Source organism: Rana temporaria, chromosome 9 (genome assembly GCF_905171775.1).
Source record: "Rana temporaria chromosome 9, aRanTem1.1, whole genome shotgun sequence".
Classification (NCBI taxonomy): Eukaryota; Metazoa; Chordata; class Amphibia; order Anura; family Ranidae; genus Rana; species Rana temporaria.
Genome location: NC_053497.1, coordinates 30,887,950 through 30,904,452, shown reverse-complemented (window position 1 = coordinate 30,904,452; position 16,503 = coordinate 30,887,950). Strand labels below are relative to the sequence as shown.

General features: G+C 44.9%; 1 protein-coding gene across 1 annotated transcript in view; it reads left to right on the top strand.

Moving 5' to 3' along the window:
• LOC120913246 (carnitine O-acetyltransferase-like) overlaps positions 1–16,503 on the top strand; it is an 80,044-nt gene that overhangs the window by 13,672 nt on the left and 49,869 nt on the right. Inside the window, exon 2 of the mRNA XM_040323064.1 lies at positions 7,126–7,356. Within this exon, the coding sequence (XP_040178998.1) occupies positions 7,126–7,356 (231 nt within the window). The remainder of the gene's footprint in view (positions 1–7,125; positions 7,357–16,503) is intronic.

Below are 16,503 nucleotides of genomic sequence, written 5' to 3'. Positions count from 1 at the left end.
TCTGGGTGAAAGTTATAAGGTCTACAAGCTATGGTACCAATTACTGAAAATTGATCAATTTGATCACATCTGATGTACTGACAGCCTCTCTCATTTCTTGAGACCCTAACATGCCAGAAAAGTACAAATACCCCCTAAATGACCCCTTTTTGGAAAGAAGACATTCCAAGGTATTTAGAAAGAGGCATGGTGAGTTTTTTGAAGTTGTCATTTTTTCCCACAATTCTTTGCAAAATCAAGGTTTTTTTTATTTTTATTTTTTTTCCACAAAAGTTTCATATTGGCAGGTTATTTCTCGCACACAGCATATGCATACCACAAATTACACCCCAAAACACATTCTGCTATTCCTCCCGAGTATGGCGATACCACATGTGTGAGACGTTTACACAGCGTGGCCACATACAGAGGCCCAACATGCAGGGAGCACCATCAGGCGTTCTGGAGCACAATGGCGGTCGTTGCAACTTTTTATCGCGCATGGTATTTGCACAGCAATTTTTCGAACGCATTGTTTTGGGAAATAAAACAGTTTTGTGCTTTTTAAAAAAAAAAAAAACATTAAAGTTAGCCCAATGTTTTTGCATAATATGAAAGATGAAGTTACGCCGAGTAAATAGATACCCAACATGTCACCCTTCAATATTGCACACGCTTGTGGAATGGCGCCAAACTTCGCTACTTAAAAATCCCCATAGGTGACGTTTTAAATGTTTTTACTGGTTACATGTTTTTAGTTACAGAGGAGGTCTGGGGCCAAAATGATTGCTCTCGCTCTAACGTTCGCAGCGATACCCCACATGTGTGGTTTGAACACCGTTTTCATATGTGGGCGGGACTTACGTGCACATTCACTTCTGTATACGAGCACGCGGGAACAGGGGCGCTTTAAATATTTATTTTTTTATTTTTATTGTTCATTTTACTTTATTTATTTTAGTTTGACACGTTTTTCCCCAAAAATAAATGTTTTGATCACTTTTATTCCAATTACAAGGAATGGAAACATCCCTTGTAATAGGAATATAGCATGACAGGTCCTTTTTACAGTGAGATCAATAAGACCCCACATCTCACCTCTAGGCTGGGAAGCCTGAAAAAAAAACAAGAAAAAAAACGATCCTGGCTTCGATCGCAGCGGTGAGTCAGAAGAAGCACCGGAGGGTGAAGGGAGTGGGGAAGTCCCTTTTTGCCTCCCGTAAGAACGATCAAGAGGTGGAACAGCCGCCATGATCGTTCTTATGGTGTAGAGAATCGCCGGATGAAAAAAATGATATCTGAATGATGCCTGTAGCTGCAGGCATCATTCAGATATCCCTGCACAAAGTCAAGGACCTCATATGACGTGGGCGGGAAGTGGTTAAAACACATTTTTTTTCCCCAGAGTATTTTCTGGGTATTGCAGAGTATTGGCCGGGGTATTGCAAAGTATTGGCCGGGGTATTGCAAAGTATTGGCCGGGGTATTGCAAAGTATTGGTGTGGGGGGTATTGCAGAGTATTGGTGTGGGGGGTATTGCAGAGTATTGGTGTGGGGGGGATTGCAGAGTATTGGTGTGGGGGGTATTGCAGAGTATTGGTGTGGGGGGTATTGCAGAGTATTGGTGTGGGGGGTATTGGTGGGCAGAGTATTGGTGTGGGGGGTATTGCAGAGTATTGGTGTGGGGGGTATTGCAGAGTATTGGTGTGGGGGGTATTGCAGAGTATTGGTGTGGGGGGTATTGCAGAGTATTGGTGTGGGGGGTATTGCAGAGTATTGGTGTGGGGGGTATTGCAGAGTAATTGCGCAGGGAAGGCAGAGCATTGCAGAGTATTGCGCAGGGAAGGCAGAGTATTGCAGGGGTTAATGCAGGGATGGCTGAGCAGGGATGGATCTGTGACTGCAATAGTCACAGATCCATCCCACACTGCTGCTGCCATCCGCGCTCTCCTCTCACACTGTACCGATCGGTACAGCGAGAGGAGGGAGGAACCGGCGTCATCAAATGACGCCGGTTTGTTTACCTGTGATCGCGCCGTCATTGGACGGCGCGATCACATGGTAAAAGACCGCTGTTGTCGGTCAGTTACCGTGATCTGTGTAGCACCGGGTCTCATAGATCCGGCGCGCACAGAATTTTCTGTGTGCGCGCCCGAGGTGGCGCGCATTACTGCTTCTGCTGGGCGCCGTTTCAGAACGGCGACCCCCAGTTAAGCAACCACCTTGCCGCCGTTTTTGGACGGCGGCTGGTGGTTAAGTGGTTAAATAAAAAATATACAATGTTTGGGGATTCGTAAAATTTTAATTTAGTTTTAGTCTTATCCCGCGTACAGACGGTCGTTTTTTGTGATGAAAAAAAACAACGTTTTAAAAAACGTCATTTAAAATGATCGTGTGTGGGAAAAACGTTGTTTTATGTCTTCAAAAAAACGACAAAAAAAAAATTCGAACATGCTTAAATTTTTTGTGTCGTTTTTCAAAACGTTGTTTTTTGTTTCACAGAAATTGACCGTGTGTAGCAAAAAACGACGTTTAAAACTACGTTTTTAAACCCGCGCATGCCCAGAAGCTAGTTATGAAGCGAGCTTCAATGGAAAAAAGTGGTGAAACGTAACCTCGCTTTGCTAGAGCATTGTGAAAAAACGATGGTGTGTAGGCAACTTCGTCTTTGAAAATTATGTTTCAAAAACGTTGTTTTATTTCATGATTTAAAACGTCATTTTTTTTCATCACAAAAAACGACCGTCTGTACGCGGCATTAGTCTTTTGACTAAAATGCCACTTTAGTCCTATTTTAGTCGTCTCAATTGTGTTAGTCATATTTTAGTCGACGAAATTAACACTGCCAAACTGAAAGCTATTAATCCTTTGAAAAATGATAAGCAGGAGACTTGGAGGGCAGTTGACAGATATGTCACCTCCTAGAAGCCTGTTTAAACCACTGAAAGACCCCTGAAAGCATGTACATCGGACGCAGTTTTGCCAAGGTCCTATTCACTTGCATTTGGCGGTGGTACTGCCCACTGAACACGTCAAAAGTGCAGTCACAAAACAAAGTGTGATGCCCGTGGCATGTGTACCACCACCTCCAGCCTCTCTATTAATTTTAAAGTGGATTTAAACCCACTCTTATCCTTTCTAAACTACTGCAATAGTGCTGATCTACAGTGGGGATCGAAAGTTTGGGCACCCCAGGCAAAAATTTGTATTATTGTGCATAGCGAAGACAAGGAAAGATGGAAAAATCTCCAAAAGGCATCAAATTATAGATTAGACATTCTTATATGTCAAAAAAAGTTAGATTTTATTTCCATCATTTACACTTTCAAAATGACAGAAAACAAAAAAAATGGAGTTTGTCTTTGTGTTACCGAAGGAGTTGATTTTGACCTGCTTCTGAGTTGCTTCCAGCTGCTTCTGCATTCACAATGACTTGTATGGATGAGAGAAACTGTTTTGGACGCAAACAAAAGCCTATTAGGTAGATTCAGGTAGAGTGGTATAAACTTGCGGCGGCGTAGCTTAGCGTGTTTAGGCTACGCCGCTGTAAGTTAGCAAGACAAGTACATGATTCACAATGTACTTGCCTGCTATGTTACGGCGGCGTAGCCTAAAGCGGGCGGGCGTAAGGGCACTGAATTCAAATGTGTGTAAGGGGGGCATGTTTTATGTTAATGAGGCTTGATCTTACGTTTTTGATGATTTTTTTTTTTTTACTGCGCATGCGCCGGGCACCTACATTTCCCAGTGTGCATTGCGGCTAAGTACGCCGCACAGGCCTATTGATTTTGACGTGGACGTAAATGACGTACATCGATAGTCGCGGACGACTTACGCAAACGACGTAAAAATTTCGAATCTCGAAGCGGGAGCGGCGGCCATACTTTAACATTGCTATTCCATCTAATAGATGGAATAACTTTAGGCCTGATAGTGGCTTACGGAAACGGCGTAAATGTACTGCGGCGGCCGGGCGTACGTTCGTGAATCGGCGTATCTACTAATTTACATATTCTACGTCGACCGCAATGGAAGCACCACCTAGCGGCCAGCCTCAATATTGCAACCTAAGATAGGATGGCGCAAGCCGTCTTATCTTAGATATGTTTAGGCGTATCTCTGTTTGAGCTTACACTTAAACATAGGTCGGCGTAGATTTTGAGTTAGGCCGGCTTATCTACTGATAAGCCGGCCTAACTCTTACTGAATCTACCTACAAATGTTCTGGAATTTGTAGTTCATTAGAGCTGGCAGAGGGGCAGCTTGTATTCATGTCCGGTTATTTACACAGCGGTATTATGATATGTTCCTGAGTAGCTTTGCCGTGACCAAACTCTGTGAGAACCAATCGCTTGTCTACATTCTCACGGGAGACTTCTGAGGGACGCTGGTGAAGAAAACAGAACATGATTCAGCTGCATTCAGCATCTGTCCCCCTAATTACATTGTTCAGTACAGTACTCGCCCCCCCGCTGAGCGTTCAAGAACACAGCGCACAGCAAAGATACCTGGGAAAGAACAAAAACGCCCATGTGCCAACATTTACATACCAGCTGCTGCGGTTTAGTTTGCTTATAATGTAGCCGTATATTGATAATGCGGCGGGTGTAATTATTTTTCTCTCTTCAGCCGTTTGTTGTGTATTCATTCGCTGCATTTATAAAAATGCGTCACCAATCATGTGCAGCGATTTGCCCTTTGTGTCCATCTTCTTTGATCTGGTGAATGCTAATATTTCCGAAGTGTATTTGCCTAGATCAGATTATCCACTAAACCTTAGTGATCAACCTACATGAGGCCTAACTGTGACCGCTTGCAGCCTTTTGGTTCCTTTTTGCAATCGTTCCTGTAGCGCAGGGGTCATCAAACTTTTTAAACAGGGGGCCAGTTCACGGTCCCTCAGACTGTTGGGGGGCCGGACTATAGTTTACAAAAATACGAACCTATGCACGCATCTTATTTGAAGTGCAAAAACACAGAAAAAAACAATACAATATTTAAAATAAAGAACAATTTTAATCAACAAACTTATTAGTATTTCACAGACTCCTCATCACGGAACCCCCCCCCCATCACAGATTCCTCTCCATTACAAAGCCCCCCCAACACAAACTTCTCTCCATCACAAAGCCCCCAATAACTGACCCCCCATCACAAAGCCCCCCAACACAAACTTCTCTATATCACAAAGCACCCAATAACAGACCCCCCCCACCACAAACTCCTCCATCAAAAAGCCCCCATAACAGATCCTCCACACCATAAAGCCCCCCCAACACAAACTCCTCTCCATCACAAAGCCCAGAATAACAGATCCCCCATCAGACTCCTCTCTATCACAGATTCCCCCCCATATCAGGTCCCCCCCCCCCCCATCACAAAGCCCACCGAACACAAACTTCTCTCCTCACCCCCCCATCACAGATCTCCCCCCCCCCCCCCCCCATCGATATTACACTGCTGTCCCTTCTATAACATCCCAGCAGTCCGCCTCTCTGCTACCTCAATCGCACAAGATGAAGACGAAGTATGGATGGTCCGAACAAAGGGCAGGACTTTGCTAGTGAAAGGCAGGTGTTTGATTGCTAAATCCGCCCTGCTGCTTAACTGAAAAGACCCGCCTTTTGTCCGGACCTGTCATGTTGTTTCTCATCTTGTGTGATAAAAAGGTAGCAGAGGAGAGGGGGATTGCTGCGATATTAAAGGGGCAGTCCGTGGGCTGGGTAAATCACACTGGCGGGCCGGATCCTGCCCGCGGGCCATAGTTTGAGGACCCCTGCTGTAGCGTGTGTGTGTCCCAGTCACTGACCACCTCCTGTAGCGTGTGTGTGCCCCCCCCCCCCAGTCGCTGACCACCTCCTGTAGCGTGTGTCCCCCCCCCCCCAGTCGCTGACCGCCTCCTGTAGCGTGTGTGTCCCCCCCCCCCCCAGTCGCTGACCACCTCCTGTAGCGTGTGTCCCGTCCTCCCCCAGTCGCTGACCATCTCCTGTAGCTAGGGTTGCCAAATCATCCCTTTAATCCAGAACACACATGAATTACACAGGTTCTGCGGCTGATTAAGGTGGTAATCAAACTCACTTGGTGCCTTATCTGCATTAAATCAGCCTCAGAACCTGTGTAATTTAATATGTCCTGGATCATCTGGCAACCCTACCTGCCACGTACACACGATGGGAAATTCCGTCAAATGTTCCATGTGAGCTTTTGGTCAGACATTCCAACCGTGTGTGTAGGCTCCATCTGACTTTTTTTTGTCGGAATTTCCGACAGCAACATTTTTAGAGCTGTTTCTCTATTCTTCCGACAAGAAAAGTTCTTGACGGCAATTCCGATAGTCCAATAGTTCTTGTCGGCAATTCCGACGCGCAAAAAAAAAACACATGCTCGGAATCAATTTGACACATGCTCGGAATCATTGAACCTAATTTTTCTCGGCGTGTTGTATGTCACTGTGTTCTTGACGGTCAGAATTTTGTGTGACCTTGTGTATGCAACACAAGATTTCTCACTTTTTACATATGATAAACATGTCCAAGCTAGATATGCAAATAACCTGTCACTCAAAGCAAGGAGAGAGGAAAGGACTTTTTATTTAGACAGGCTTTTATCTGGAAGTCTGTTAATTTTCACTGAACAATAAAAGAGGATTGCTCAGAGCTGGATTAACTCTGTGTGGCAAGACTGGGCACAGATGATAGGAAATCTTATACTCTACATTGTGACATCAAAAAAAATAAATAAATTGGGTTTACATCCACTTTAAAGGAACCTATTTAGAAAATAAAAAACAAACCTTTACAATCCCTTTTAATTTTTCTCGGCTCGTTGTAGTGTTGTACGTCACCGCGTTCTTGACGGTCGGAATTTCTGACAACATTTGTGTGACTGTGTGTATGCAACACAAGTTTGATCCAAAATTCCGTCGGGGGGAGGATCCACGGTATTCTTGACGGAAATTCCGATCGCGTGTACATGGCATTCGAGGAGATATTCCTTCAGATTTTCTCACTTCCCGGGTCTACAGGTCTCAGGTGTGAATAGGGGCTCACTATGAAGTAGCGCACATCTTTCTGAGACAATCTAGATAAGTCTGTATGTTCTCAATAAAATTCTAATTCATTTAATTTTTGCTCTTTTCCCCACCAGGTCTTCCTTCATTCTCTCCGCAGGTATAGCTCTCCCACTTCACTCCCACGACAGCCAGTCCCCGATCTTCAGAAAACTCTGTTCCGCTACCTACGCTCTCTCCAGCCTCTGGTAAGCGATGAGGAACTGGAGAGTACCCGGGAGCTTGTAGAGGAGTTCCTACGCCCTGGAGGACAGGGAGAAGAGCTAGAGAGGCAACTGCAGCGAAGGGCCGAGCGCACTGAAAACTGGGTGAGACCACAAGAGCTTACAGCTTGGCACAACTGTGTTACAATGAGGCTGTTGTAGCAATAGCTGTTGAAAGAGAGGGACTTTGCTAAGTAATTTGCTTCCTTGGTTAAAAGGGTTTCATGTAATGGTCCATTCACACTTGTGTATGGACTTGTAGCCACAATGCCTAGCAATGCACCTGCTCTAGGCGTGGAGTGGTGCCCATCATTATAAATGGCACCCTATTGCACTGTACAGTGGAGTCCCCATGCAGTGTGTTGAGGTGCACTGCATTGTTAAAAATGGGCTATGCTTTTTTTTTCATCTGTTACAGTAAGTTGGCAGCCCATTTCTAATGAATGGACTGCCTTAATAAAACACACATTCACGTGTGGGCATTATTGTACCACAGCAGATTGCTTAAGTGTGACTGGGCCCTCTGGTTATTTTAAATACAACTAGTATAAAAGCCAGAATTTTGCTTTTTGTAACCTGTGTACAGCAGTGATAATCCCAGGCTAGGTTTAAGTAATAATCCTTAAGCCAATACAAACGGCGCGAATGTCGGGTGGCATCGCCCGGTGTTCTGCCGAAAAAAAAAATCTAACTCTCCATAATCTCCTACCATGTCATTTCCGGTGACTGTCCCGCAATAATAATTGGAGATTTTCACAGAACACTGGCAGCATATACACTATGGTACAGGATATGAGTGAACATTGTTAGTCCGCCCGATACTAACCAAAAACATGGCCGCCTCCAGTGTTCTGTGAAAACAGCCAACTTGTCTTGTACTATAGTGTATACACTGCGGGTTTCTGTAAAAACAGGCAACTTATCCCAAATCTCAAATTATTCCTGCTGGACAGTCACCGGAATTGACGTGGCTGGAGATTTTGGAGAGTTGGAGTTTTCGCCAGAACACCGGTTCAAAAGAAACTGGCCTACAATTGGCCCGTATGTACTGCAGTCAATTGGCTAGATTCACATACAATTTGGCGGGCGTAGTGTATCTCCTATACGCTATGCCGCCGTAACTTTGAGAGGCGAGTATGGTATTCTCAAAGATTTTGCGCCCAAAGTTACGTCAGCGTAGCGTATTAGGGCCGGCGTAAGCCCGCCTAATTCAAATGTTGAAGCTGTGGGCGTGTTTTATGTATAAAGTGTGACCCCACGTAAATGACGTTTCGAACGGCGCATGCGGCGTCCGTGGACGTATCCCAGTGCGTATGCTCCAAATGACGTCGGCAAATCGTCAATGCTTTCGACGTGAACGTAAATTACGGCCAGCCCCATTCATGGACGAGTTACGCAAACGACGTAAAACTTGAAAAATTTGACGCGGTTCCGACGTCCATACTTAACATTGGCTGCGCCATCTTTTTGGTGGTTTATCTTTACGCCTGAAAACCCCTTACGTAAACAGCGTATCTTTACTGCGACGGCCGGGCGTACGTTCGTGAATAGGCCTATCTAGCTGATTTACATATTCTAGGCGTAAATCGGCGTACACGCCCTTAGCGGCCAGCGTAAATATGCAGTTAAAATACGACGGCGTAGGAGACTACTACGCCAGTCATATCTTAGCAATATTTAAGCGTATCTCAGTTTAAGAATACGCTTAAATATACGACGGTGGGGATTCGGAGTTACGACGGCGTATCTACTGATACACCCGTCGTAAGTCTACCTGAATCTGGGCCATGGTGTGTCCCCTGGGAGGTGTCCACTTGTCAGAAAACAATAGAACAACAGGGAAAATCGCTTTACTAACATTTCATAGTTAGTACAGCGGTTCCGACCAAAGCTGACGTTTTTTTTTTTTTTTTTTCAGTCCTGCTGGGTTGAATGAAAAATAAAACTTGTAGTGTGTACAATGCTTTAGACTGGGAGAGGGAGGGTCATTATTACTCTGAGCCAGACACCGACAGACTCTTTCACCACCACCACTAGTTTGTATTAAATACTGTATACTTAGTGGGGTAGATTCAGGTAGCAATTACGCCTGCGTATCCACCATAGATACGCAGCGTAATTGCTAAGTAGCGCCGGCGTATGAACTTTCTGTATTCAGAAAGCTCGATACGCCGACTGTAGCATAAGATACCACTGGCATAAGGCTCTTATGCCGTCGTATCTTAGGCTGCATTCTGACGCTGGCCGCTAGGTGGCGTTCCCGTAGTTGTCAGCGTAGTATGCAAATTGCATACTCATGCCGATTCACAAACGTACGCGCGCCCGGCGGTCGTGTTTTACGTCGTTTGCGTTCGTCGCTTTCGTCGTAAGGCTGCTCCTGCTATTAGGAGGCGCAGCCAATGGTAAGTATAGACGTCGTTCCCGCGTCACGATTTTCGAAATTTACATCGTTTGCGTAAGTGGATCGTGAATGGCGCTGGACGCCATTTACGTTCACGTCAAAGCAAATGACGTCCTTGTGACGTCATTTACCGCAATGCACGTCGAGAAATTTTCCCGACGGAGCATGCGCAGTACGTTCGGCGCGGGAACGCGCCTAATTTAAATGATCCACGCCCCCTACGGGATCATTTAAATTACGCGCGCTTACGCCGGCCCCTTTTACGAAACGCCGCCGCAAATTACGGAGCAAATGCTTCGTGAATGAAGCGTTGCTCAAGTAATTTACAGAGGCGTAGCGTAAAAACGGTACGCTGCGCCGCCGTAGCAGTGCGCGCCCCTACCTGAATCTACCCCAGTATTTTTAACCCAGTCCAGTATACCCTTATTTAAACTTTTAAAGGGTCACTAAAGGAATTTTTTTTTTTTTTGCTGAAATGACTGTTTACAGGGCATAGAGACATAATAGTTAACTGATTCCTTTTAAAAATGATTAAAAATAGATAAAAAAAACAATCATATAATGTACCTGCCGTGTAGTTTCGTTTTTGCTGTTGTTTCCTGGTTCTCTGATGTACAGAGAGCCACTAGAGGGCAGTCAGCCAATAGAGAGCAGTGATACTTTGTCTAAAACTCCTCAGCACCAATCCAGTTTAGTTTTACTCACACCTCCTTGATTAGTGACCACCGTGAGAAATCTCCCAGTACTGTGGTCATCAGGAAACAGGCAACCAGGAAGTGTCCAGAACAGAGAGGATTTACAGCAACATGAATGCAAAAACGAACAATGAGGACATGAAACCAGGACTGCAGCAAGGTAAAGGAAGCTATTTAGCTAAAAAAAAAAATTCCTTTAGTGACCCTTTAAGTCCTGAAGGGGCAAGGGAGGTGGGGATGGGCCTGTATACATGCTGTTTTAATTGGGGCAGCAACTCTGCTCTCTCCTACGATCAGCATGTTCACTCCCCAACATCTGTGTATGTATGCAGCAGAGCCTGATTTGCTAAAGTGAGAGCTGAACTTGTGTTTACTTCAAACATCCAGTCATGTACATGGGAAGCTGGATTTTTAAAATTCTCCTGAACATGATTACATATCATTTATTTATTTTTTTTACAAGAAAAACAATTACAGTATCTGAGTCTGGCGCCATTGACCCTGAAAGCAGATACAGAGCCAAGCATCTAACATAAGCGAGCTTCTGAAATCTCAGATTACATATGGACACTAAAATAGTTTATATCAAAAGGATGACCTTTAAGGAAGCTTTGAAAGGCATAGCTCTGTGAACTTGATTAGAGGGCATAGGGCAGCCTTTCTCAGCCTTTTTACTCCGGAGGAGCCCTTGAAATAATTTTCAGGTCTCGGGGAACCCTGCTATAATTATATCTACAGCTCATGTTCATTAGTGAGTAAGTTGTAGATACAAGAAATAGGTAAAAGAATAAAGATAAATGTGATTATATCTATATTTGGTGGGAGGAAGAATTTATCTTGCATTGGAGGTCAGTTAAAAGATTGTATAAAGGGATTTTAGTGGTAAGAATGCCCTTTACATTGGTGGACAGTGAGAAGAATGCCCTTTTTAGTGGAGGTCAGTGGAAAGAGTGACCCTTATGGTGGTGGTCGGTGGAAAAATGACTGTTATGCCGCATACAGACGATCGGACATTCCAACAACAAAACTGTGGATAAATTCCCGACAGATGTTGGCTCAAACTTATTGGTGGTCGGTGGGAAGAATGACCCTTCTGGTGGTTGGTGGGAAGAATGACCCTTCTGGTGGTCGGTGGGAAGAATGACCCTTTTGGTGGTCGGTGGGAAGACTGACCCTTATTGGTGGTGGTCGGTGGGAAGACTGACCCTTATTGGTGGTGGTCGGTGGAAGACTGACCCTTATTGGTGGTGGTCGGTGGGAAGACTGACCCTTATTGGTGGTGGTCGGTGGGAAGACTGACCCTTATTGGTGGTGGTCGGTGGGAAGACTGACCCTTATTGGTGGTGGTCGGTGGGAAGACTGACCCTTATTGGTGGTGGTCGGTGGGAAGACTGACCCTTATTGGTGGTGGTCGGTGGGAAGACTGACCCTTATTGGTGGTGGTCGGTGGGAAGACTGACCCTTATTGGTGGTGGTCGGTGGGAAGACTGACCCTTATTGGTGGTGGTCGGTGGGAAGACTGACCCTTATTGGTGGTGGTCGGTGGGAAGACTGACCCTTATTGGTGGTGGTCGGTGGGAAGACTGACCCTTATTGGTGGTGGTCGGTGGGAAGACTGACCCTTATTGGTGGTGGTCGGTGGGAAGACTGACCCTTATTGGTGGTGGTCGGTGGGAAGACTGACCCTTATTGGTGGTGGTCGGTGGGAAGACTGACCCTTATTGGTGGTGGTCGGTGGGAAGACTGACCCTTATTGGTGGTGGTCGGTGGGAAGACTGACCCTTATTGGTGGTGGTCGGTGGGAAGACTGACCCTTATTGGTGGTGGTCGGTGGGAATTTACCGGTCAATTGGATCACAGTTTAAGGAAAGCCATCTGTAAAGACAATGACAATTGGTGCTGGATGTGCGTTGGCTCTAGAACTATGCAGGTATCATCAGATGAGAGATTAATCGGCCACTGCTCAAGGAAACTCTAATGCCCGTACACACGATCAGAAATTCCGACAGCAAAAGTCCCATGTGAGCTTTTGAACGGAAATTCCGACCGTGTGTATGTTCCATTGGTCTGTTGCTGTCAGAATTTCCGCCAACAAAAGATTGAGAGCTGGTTCTCAAATTTTCCGACGGGGAAAAAAAATCTGATCGTCTGCAGCAATTCCGACACGCAAAATTCCAACGCATGCTCGGAAACAATTCAACGCATGCTCGGAAGCATTGAACTTAATTTTCTCGACTCGTCGTAGAGAACTTTTGTGTGATCGTGTGTATGCAAGCCAAGCTTGAGCGGAATTCCGTCAGAAAAACCATCCAAGGTTTTTCTGACGGTAACTGACATTTTTTTACAGTATTCTATTCTATTCCATCCCAGAGCAGGATGTTGTGGCCCACATGAGAGGGCTCCGCGGGCCACATGCTTGTAATCCAAAGCGCTTGTATATCAAAGCAAATTTTCCCATAAGAAATAAAGGAAACTCAAATGGTTTGTTCCACAATCATTTATTCATAAATCCTTCAGTTTATAGTCCATATAAAAAGATGAAAGCAATGTGATAGGTTGTGTAACCATAAAATTTCCATCTACAAATGGAAACCTCCACAAGGGGATTGGAAGCAAAATCCAGCAGGAGCTACAGAGTATAAAAGAGAAGAGAGGCGCCTCTAAGTGTAGAATATGGTTACATTTAATGAAAGTACAACATTTAGCAACTCACATGGTTGAGGATTAAAAGAGGCACATCTAAGTATGCCGGGATCCGGGGTAAAGCCGTCCACATAGACCAGGGGCTTGAATTACTCGTGGAGCGCTGTGTGGAAGGGGCGACATCAATGGTGATGAGGAGGACGGTCTATGCAGACAGCTTTACCCCGGATCCCTGCATGTGCCTCTTTTAATTATCAACCATGCAAGTTGCTAAATGTTGTACCTTCATTAAATGTAACCATATTGCTACACTTGGAGGCGCCTCTCTTCTCTTTTATACTCTGTTGTGACATGACGCTACTCTTATATCGAGACATCCCTTGTATATCAAGTCAAATTTTATTAAATTTTGCTTGTCTTGCAAAACGCTCTCAAACCAAGGTTTTACTGTATCTTGACTTTCAGTCAATGGGTAGTGCTCAAGACAGTGGTCAGTTTTGGGTCACCAACTGTTATAAAAGACAGATATTCCCAACGGCATGTCTATTACAATACTCCCTAGGAGGTGTTAGACATGCAAATGAGTCCAGGGCTTACATTCTTCATAATCTCTTTAAGGGGGGAGGAGGGGGGTTTATGAGTACAAAAACAGATAGTAAATTGCCTAGTCACTTCAGTTAATGTCCAACTAGTGCTATGAATACAAAAGTTCATAGATAATGGTGGTTTAATATTTATGATGTTTTTGGAAGTAAAAATCATTGTAGGCCCATATTTCCACATCGGCTGCAACACACATCTGTCACAAGCAGTGTTGGGGGGTGCCATGTCACGTGTGTTGCTGTAAAGTATGCGGTAACGCCCGTGTTGCCACAATTACCGTATTTATCACGGTATAACGCGCTCCTGCGTATACCGCGCACCCCTAAAGTTGCCCCGATTCCTGTGGAAAAAAAGTTTTTTCTGTACTTACAGTTTTGGTGTCTTGCGCGGCGGCCTCGTCGGGTCCGTCTGCGGCTTCGGGTGTCCTCTTCGTCGTGTCCGGCGTCCTTCTGCGGCTTCGGGTGTCCTCTTCGTCGTGTCCGGCGTCCTTCTGCGGCTTCGGGTGTCCTCTTCGTCGTGTCCGGCGTCCTTCTGCGGCTTCGGGTGTCCTCTTCGTCGGGTCCGGCGTCCGTCTGCGGCTTCGGGTGTCCTCTTCGTCGTGTCCGGCGTTCTTCTGCGGCTTCGGTGTCCTCTTCGTCGGGTCCGGCGTCCGTCTGCGGCTCTGGGTATCCTCTTCGTCGGGTGCGGCGTCCTCCCCGCTCGTTTCCCACGCTGAGTTTGAATACTGCGCCGACATATACAGAGCGCAGTACACTCGTGTATTGTCGGGCAGGCTCGGCAACTCTCGCGCTGACGTCCTGTACGTCCAGGACGTGAGCGCGGAAGGAGCCGAGACTGCCCGACTATACCCGAGTGTACTGCGCTCGGTATATGTCGGCGCAGTATTCAAACTCGGCGCGGGAAAGCGGGTATCGGCGTATACCGCGCACCCACGATTTTGCCCTGATTTTCAGGGCAAAAAAGTGCACGGTATACGCCGATAAATACGGTATGTGGAGTGGATGGACCCTCAGGCTTCATGAGGTATGTGTGCTGAGGCCTTACGCCCCTTACACACGATCGGATTTTCCGTCGGAAAAAACCTTGGATGGTTTTTCCGATGGAATTTCGCTCAAGCTTGGCTTGCATACACACGGGTCACACAAAAGTTCTCGGAACTTTCGAGCGTCAAGAACGCGGTGACGTACAACACTACGACGAGGCGAGAAAATGAAGTTCAATGCTTCTGAGCATGCGTCGAATTGTTTCCGAGCATGCATCGGAATTTTGCATGTTGGAATTGCTAGACGTTCGGAAAAAATGGTAATGGCATTTTTAAGCAGAAATCTGTTAAATGTATGGTGGTACAGTTATATAAAGAGTACCTTTTTTTTTTTTTTTTTTTAAGAATTCAACTGGGCTTTTAATTTTACAAAATTATGTGTAATTTGTTATGTATGAACACTGGTGCATTAGAAAAAATAGGTTCTACAAACCTCGGCTACCAATTGTAACTTTTATTTTTCATAGTAATTTGGCACCAACAGATTATGAAAAAACATGAAAAAGTACAAAGAACTAGTCTTTGCTTAGAGAAATTTACGATCATGTGTTTACCAGTTCTGTACACACACCAAGTCTACGGTCTTACCAGTATATTTCTGGCATGTGGTAGGAAGCCATATCTCCTGGAAGAACCCTACAAAAACCCATGGGAGAATGTACGTTTTCCATAGAGATATTAATGCTAGGAGGAATTTACCATCCTGTGTTTATCAGTCATATAGACGCACACAATTTATGGCCAATCTATCAGAAGCCAGTTATCCTACCAGCATGTTTTTGGCCTGTGGCAGGAGGCTACAGTATATCTCCTGGAAGAATCATAAAGGGGTTGTAAAGGTTTGTTTTTATTTTCTAAATAGGTTCCTTTAACCACATGCTGCCCGCCGCACGCAGATATACGTCAGTAGAATGGCACGGGCAGGCAAAAGGACGTATATATACGTCGCCTTTAACCACTTAAGGACCGGACCAATATGCTGCTAAATGACCCAAGGGGTTTTTACAATTCGGCACTGCGTCGCTTTAACAGACAATTGCGTGGTCGTGCGACGTGGCTCCCAAACAAAATTTACTTTTTGCTATAATAAATATTTTTATATATATATATATATATATATATATATATATATATATATATATATATATAATATTTATTATAGCAAAAAGTAAAAAATATTGATTTTTTTTCAAAATTGTCGCTCTGTTTTTGTTTATAGCGCAAAAAAATAAAAACCAGAGGTGATCAAATACAGAAATAAAAGAAAGCTCTATTAGTGGGGAAAAAAAAGAATGTCAATTTTGTTTGGAAGTCACGTCGCACGACCACGCAATTGTCAGTTAAAGCGACGCAAAGTGGTTAGGCTAGTGCATCGTTAGTTCACTTACCTTTTTTCTTCTAAACGTTTCTTTTCATTGTCTGTCTGAATTTCTCACTTCCTGTTTCTCCTCAATAAGCTTTCCCCCATCATCCGAGCCGTTCTGGCTACATCCCTGTGTTCACAGCGTCTCCCCGCAGGGATGTAGTCCCAAGGGAGGGGGAGAGCGCGCTGACTAACCCCAAGCCAGAACGGCTCGGATGATGGGGGCAAGCTTACTGAGGAGGAACAGGAAGTGAGAAATTCAAACAAAGGAAAAAAAACACTTAGAAGGGAAATCGAAGGAAAAGGTAAGTGAACCAACAATGCACTAGATTAAAGGAACCTATTTAGAAAATAAAAAACGAACCTTTACAACCCCTTTAAATAAACCAGGGGAGAATGTACAAACTCTATACAGATATCACTGTTGGAAAAAATGTACCATTCTGTGTCTACCAGTCATATAGGCGTAGGTGATCTAATCGGAAGCCACATGTGCTACCAGTAT